At 40.5% G+C, this 6,139-nt stretch overlaps 1 protein-coding gene across 1 annotated transcript; it reads right to left on the bottom strand.

The window, feature by feature from the left end:
• Window positions 1-460: 460 nt before the first annotated feature.
• LOC108673202 (C-Maf-inducing protein) lies at window positions 461-3,836 on the bottom strand (the record flags this gene model as incomplete). The annotated part of the gene is given in 3 exon segments (XM_018160990.1): window positions 461-655; window positions 1,531-1,658; window positions 3,673-3,836. Coding segments are annotated over 3 exon segments (487 nt in total), but the record flags the coding sequence as incomplete, so codon positions are not given.
• Between the last annotated feature and the right edge of the window lie 2,303 nt (window positions 3,837-6,139).

Below are 6,139 nucleotides of genomic sequence, written 5' to 3'. Positions count from 1 at the left end.
GGTGACTTAAATTAGGAAGAGATAACACCTGACAACTGGGGTGATTTAAATCAATTCCCGTCAGTTTTTCAATGCATTAATCGCAAGAAATAAATATAAAGGATAATTTCACCAGTTTAACAGTTGTTTCATGCATTGTATATTAAATCATAAGATTTAATATAAACAAATTACAATACACATTGCAGGTTGGCAGGTTACACTAGCGTACCTAATATATATAAATGTTGATTTCACTAGTTTAATAGTTGTTTCTTGCAATATATTGTATTGTAAGTCATAAGATTTAAAATAAATAAATTACAATAAACATTGCAGGTTGACAGGTTACACTTGCGTACCTAATATATATATAAATGGTAATTTCACTAGTTTAATAGTTGTTTCTTGCAATATGTTGTAAGTCTTAAGATTTAACATAAATAAATTATAATGAACATTACAGGTTCCACTAGCGCACCTGCGTGGCCCAGAGGTTGAGGTAGCGCAGGTCGGGCAGGTTAATGAGGTGGTTAGCGCACTCGCTGGTGACGCGGGTGAACGCTAGGGATAACACCTGTAGGTTACCGAAGCTCCCTGAGGATAACAACTTGATAACATCTGCGTCAGTGCTGCGGCTCGGCAGCGTCAGCTTACGCGGGCCTCCCTTCTGTTGCTGCGGGGATAACAAGTATTGTGTTATCATCCTTGTTATCTTGTTCTGTTGCTGTGGGGAATGGGGATAACGAGCGTTACGTTATCATCTTATTTTGTTCTGCTACTGCGTGGATAACAAGTGTTAAGTGGGAAAGCTTGTTATCTTGTTTCTATGTTATCGTGTTCCCATGTCATCTCGTCACGTGTTATCCCACAGTTGGTACATTCTAGCTGTAAACAATGAATAATCGAGAGTGCAATGTTTATGGTAGTTAGGGTTAAAAATACAATTTTTTGCGTGAAATATCACAGAAAACTTCCGGATTATCTCCGACTTTCGCGGGCAAACTGTTGTATTTTTTAGAAAGCGTTAATTGGATTGAGCCTCTTGGGGAAAAAGTACAGGAGTGAAACGAAAAAATTTTAAGATTATCAATCGCAAGTTAAACAAGATTATTGTCCTGCAGATACAAGTAATCCAAGTAATAGTGTGAAAGAATTATTTGAGATAATCTAATAACACTAGGCAATTATATTCGAGAGCATTATAAATTTATAATTAACATACAAATGGAGCGCTGAAGGATCTTAGAAAAAAGTTATTGGATTTAGAATATAAGGAAATATTAGTATCGCCAGCAGTAAAATTTACTACAAGGCATAGCAGCGTAACAAAGCCCAGCGAAAGTGACTATCACTATCCAGTCTGGTTCATCATGATCTTCACTAAATGCCTTTTCCAGCCAAGTGTGTCAGAGTCATACCCCTGTCACTATCATCGACTATTATACCCCCTGTCACTATCACACCCTGTGCCCTGTCTCTATAATGCTACTGTCACTACCATTCCAGCTTCATAAGCTACATCACCATCTTCACCCCCCCCCCCCTCACCAGCTCGCTGAGATGCATCTGGCGGTCGCAGAGGTTCTGGTAGGCGCGCTTGCCTGACGACGTCGACTGCAGCGTCGTGACCACCTGCAGCAGCAGGTCCTGTGACTCCAGCATCTGCCACTCCAGCNCTTAGCACCTGCAACAGGTTAGTTGCTTAGCACCTGCAACAGGTTAGTTGCTTAGCACCTGCAAAAGGTTAGTTGCTTAGCACCTGCAACAGGTTAGTTGCTTAGCACCTGCAACAGGTTAGTTGCTTAGCACCTGCACATAGCACTGCAACAGCTCGATTGCTAGGTACCTGCTTAGTATTGCTCTCTACTTTGCACAGTAGCCTACCAGCTCAGTTTATGCTAAGTTCATACTTAGCACCCACCGAGTAATGCTATGGCCAAACTAAAGGCGTTCACGCGGACGCAGGCTGACGCTTCAAGCAGAGCGGCGACGCGCTGCGCGTATATGTGGCCACACTACCCTAACAAAATTTAGAGTCGCCCCAGCTTCTGGTAACCCAAATCAGAAGCTGCCGCGTCTGTAAATTTTCACTGGGTAGACGCTGGACCGCGCAGCTTACTCGAGTCAGTGTGTAGAAATGAGTGTCAGCAAGAGACTAACAGCTGTTCTCCTTGACAGTGGTTTTATAAAGAAATGAAAGGTAAATTCAGAAATCCCACATATACTTCGTTTTTTTTAATCAATTTGGATGAGATTAGAGAGATATTTTGATAGGTTATATAGCTATAATACGTACGGCGCGAGCCCAACTTTAATATAAATAGACTTGTGCGTGTGCAATTTTTTTAGTATAAAACTTATTTTTTATTTTGCCTTCATTAATAAAGCAAATGTATATCCTATGGCGATGCTGTGAGTGAGAGCAGATAGCACTCACCGCCAGAATTGGCGAGAGCAATGCCTTCACATCCTCCTCTCACGGCTACTTCACGGACACTGAACGCGCGGTGCAGCGCCGAGATATTTAATATCCAGAGAAATATGGTATTTCCAACGCGCTGTGCAGCGTGTGTCTGCTTGACGCAGCTTCTGTTTGTACGCGTCTAGTGCTGCCACTCTAGTAGAAATACATGCATATTATATCATGCATAGAAAACATATGCTCGGCCACTCTGGTAGAAATACATACATATAAGATCGCAGCTTCAGCAAGCGTCGGCCTGTGTCCGAGCCAACGCTTCTAGTCTGGCCGTAACATAAGGCTTAGCGCGCACAGCTTAACCTGCCGGTGATTATGAGGTGATGGTGTTTGTATGAAAAGTCAGGTATGATGACAACATGATGAAGCATGGCGTCCTGTGTAGTATAACGCCCTATGGAGTATGACGCCGCATGAAACATGACGCGCCAAGGTGCATGGCGCCCTATGGAGCATGACCTGATAAGGTACATGGCGCCCTATGGAGCATGACCTGATGAGGTACATGGCACCCTATGGAGCATGACGCCCTACGGAACATGACGTTAAAGTGCATGACGCCCTATGAAGCATGACGTCCTATGGAGCATGACGCCCTACGGAACATTTAGGTGTTGACATTTGACGCTGTGACTACATCTCTACTCTTGTGAGTAGAAATCAATTCAAGACGAGATCACACTCAAAGAAATGGACGAGACTTTGTCCAAATATTTATGTACTTTCCTAATTCTGTGGGTCATCCTTATCCAGTTAGGATAAATCATCCACGCATTTTTGAGCAGCAAAAATGCGTATCTGTCCGCTCAGTGCTCGTGCTGCTTGTAAGAAAGTGTGTCACTATTTGCACACTATGGCCCATGCATTTTTCTGAGTGCACCCGTGATGTTGTGCATCAGCTTCGACAAATGATATAAACGTGATATAATATTAAATTATATTTTATTTAATTATATAATAATTATATTACATATTTACTATATTATATAAAGATATATTATATTATAAACCTGAGCTTCTATCAACACGACAGTAACAACCAGGGAGCCACACAGTCATATTACTTACGAGTTCGTACCTCCGTCAGCCAATCACTGACTTTTTTTTTCAAGCTAAACTCACTAATTATAGGCGATCAATGGGCCGCTACGTGTACTTTGGCTGCTAAGTATACTTAGACCGCTACGTGTACTAATTAAGGCTCCCCTCACTACTCACGATGCTGGCCCAGGTGTGTCCGTCATCGACGCAGGAGGGGCGGGAGGGGCAGAGGAGGGCCAGCCAGCCCTCCTTGCCCTCCCGAGACCAGCACACCGCCTGGTGCACCTCACACCGCGGGTCGCAGCCCACGCGACCCACCACGGGGGCCAGGGACCTGCGGGGGAGTGGGGGGTGTGGGTCATGGGGGTGGTGGTGATGCAGTAAGGGTCCTATACACTTAAGAGTCTGACTCGCAAGTCTAGCTCGGCTCGCCATCAAACTTACTAAATCCGACAGTGTATGGCACCTTACGAGACGATGAGAATAAGCGGAGCAAAATAAAGGCGAGCCGTAAAAATAAAGGCGAGCCGAGCCGAGAAAAATAAAGGCGAGCCGAGCCGAGAAAAATAACGGCGAGCCGAGCCGAGAAAAATAAAGGCGAGCCGAGCCGAAAAAAATAAAGGCGAGCCGAGCCGAGAAAAATAAAGGCGAGCCGAGCCGAAAAAAATAAAGGCGAGCCGAGCCGAACAAAATAAAGGCAAGCTTAGCCGAGAAAAATAAAGGCGAGCCGAGAAAAATATTGGTTAGTCGAGCCATGGCTTGCATGGATTGCCGTACGGCTCGGCTCAAATATCAATACGCCAGTATATGGAGCAGTGGCATCGAATGCGTCAGTTTACGTAGTCGCTACGTAGGAGTTATAAATGTTATAACTTTGCGTTGTGAAATATTTAACCTTGTGCAATAACATATTAAAGCTCTCGACAGGTATCCTTGAATACTTCAGCTAATCATTACGATTTTTATTTTTAATTAAATTTAACAAATTCAGATGAATGAATCTCTGTCTATTCTGCAACCGATTCTTCGACGAAATTCACCTTTTCTTCCGTTTCTTCTTTAATACATCTACCTCATCTACTGTATAATGGTAAAAATAAGATAATTGTGTTGCGTGATAATATCTGTGGCCACATGTTATTTCTTGGATATTTATCTGTTTCCTAATTCTTTAATCTTATTGTTTCTCCGTATCAGGTTACCGGAATTTTTACTGTTCAATCAGTGCATCGTCCAGAAATCCTAGTTTTGCAAGATTATAGATTTCTAGAATTATAGTAAAATTTTTGCAACACTTTAATAAATTCAACATTAAATTCTTTTTCATACTACTAGACACCAAGCAGAGGAAAACGTGTTTGAGACAAACGACCGCTAGAAAACAACTCACAGAATGTAACATTGACCTAGAATATTAAAAGAACAATTATATCTAATGTGGAAAACAATCGCCTAGACCAAAATATAAAAAACATTATTAAGCGTCTTTAGGGGCTAGTCAATAATACTATTACTAAAGCCGTGACTTATTATTGACGTGAATATTGACGATTGATGGGAGTATTGTAATAGATATTTACAAAAAAAAAACTTTTGCAATAGAGAAGAGAATATCGACATGAATATTTAATTCAATATTATTGTTAATAATATTCTTACAAAAATAATAACATCCAAGCTAACGTTGGTCCATTTAATCCACCGCCAATTGGGTTTGATTTTGAGGATAAATTTTACCCCAAAGTAGATTTATTGTCAAGAAATAAGCGTGAATTAAATTAAATTAAATTAGCCGCTAATACCGTGACCACGCGTGAAGATATTATCGATGTTATCGCGATAAGGGAAACAAGGCGTACGCCCTCAGCCAATATTGGATATTGACAGGCCAATATTGGCGGTAATATTAAGCGTGGGAGCTGATCAGTGCCATTATTAATTAATTATTACTAATTTCGGATTAAATTATTGATAATATCAGATTAAAATATTGCTAATTTCGAATTAAATTATTGATAATTTCTGATTAAATTATTGAAAAAATAATTGTACATTAAAGGCGAGCCGAGCCGAGAAAAATAAAGGCGAGACGAGCCGAGAAAAATAAAGGACAGCCGAGCCGAAAAAAATAAAGGCGAGCCATGCGGGACAATTCTAAAATTCAATTGAACAAATTCATATGAATATATCTGAGTTTATTCAGCAAACAATTCTTCGACGAAATTCGCCTTTTCTTCCGTTTCTTCTTTAATACATCTAGCAAATTTATAATATTAAAAATAAGTTGATCGAGTTGACGTGAATAGTGACGTAAATTTAGTAGTGTATATTTACTGAAAAAATACTTTTGTGAATAGAAAAGAGAAACTCGACATGAATATTAAATTAAACATTTTTGTTAATAATATTCTCATAAAAATAATAACATCCAAACTGGCATTCGTCCATTTGATCCACCGCTAATTGGGTCTAATTTGGTGGATAAATTTTACCCAAACGTCGATTTATCGTCAAGAAATCGGATGTGAAATAAATTAAATTGAATTAGCCGCTAATACCGTGACCACACGTGAAGATATTATCGATGTTATCGCGATAAGGGAAACAAGGCGTACGCCCTCAGCCAATATTGGATAT

The sequence above is a fragment of the Hyalella azteca genome, unplaced genomic scaffold (genome assembly GCF_000764305.2).
Source record: "Hyalella azteca isolate HAZT.00-mixed unplaced genomic scaffold, Hazt_2.0.2 contig9228, whole genome shotgun sequence".
Taxonomy (NCBI): Eukaryota; Metazoa; Arthropoda; class Malacostraca; order Amphipoda; family Hyalellidae; genus Hyalella; species Hyalella azteca.
The sequence above is the reverse complement of the archived record's forward strand: the minus strand, read 5'-3'. Positions and strand labels throughout refer to the sequence as shown.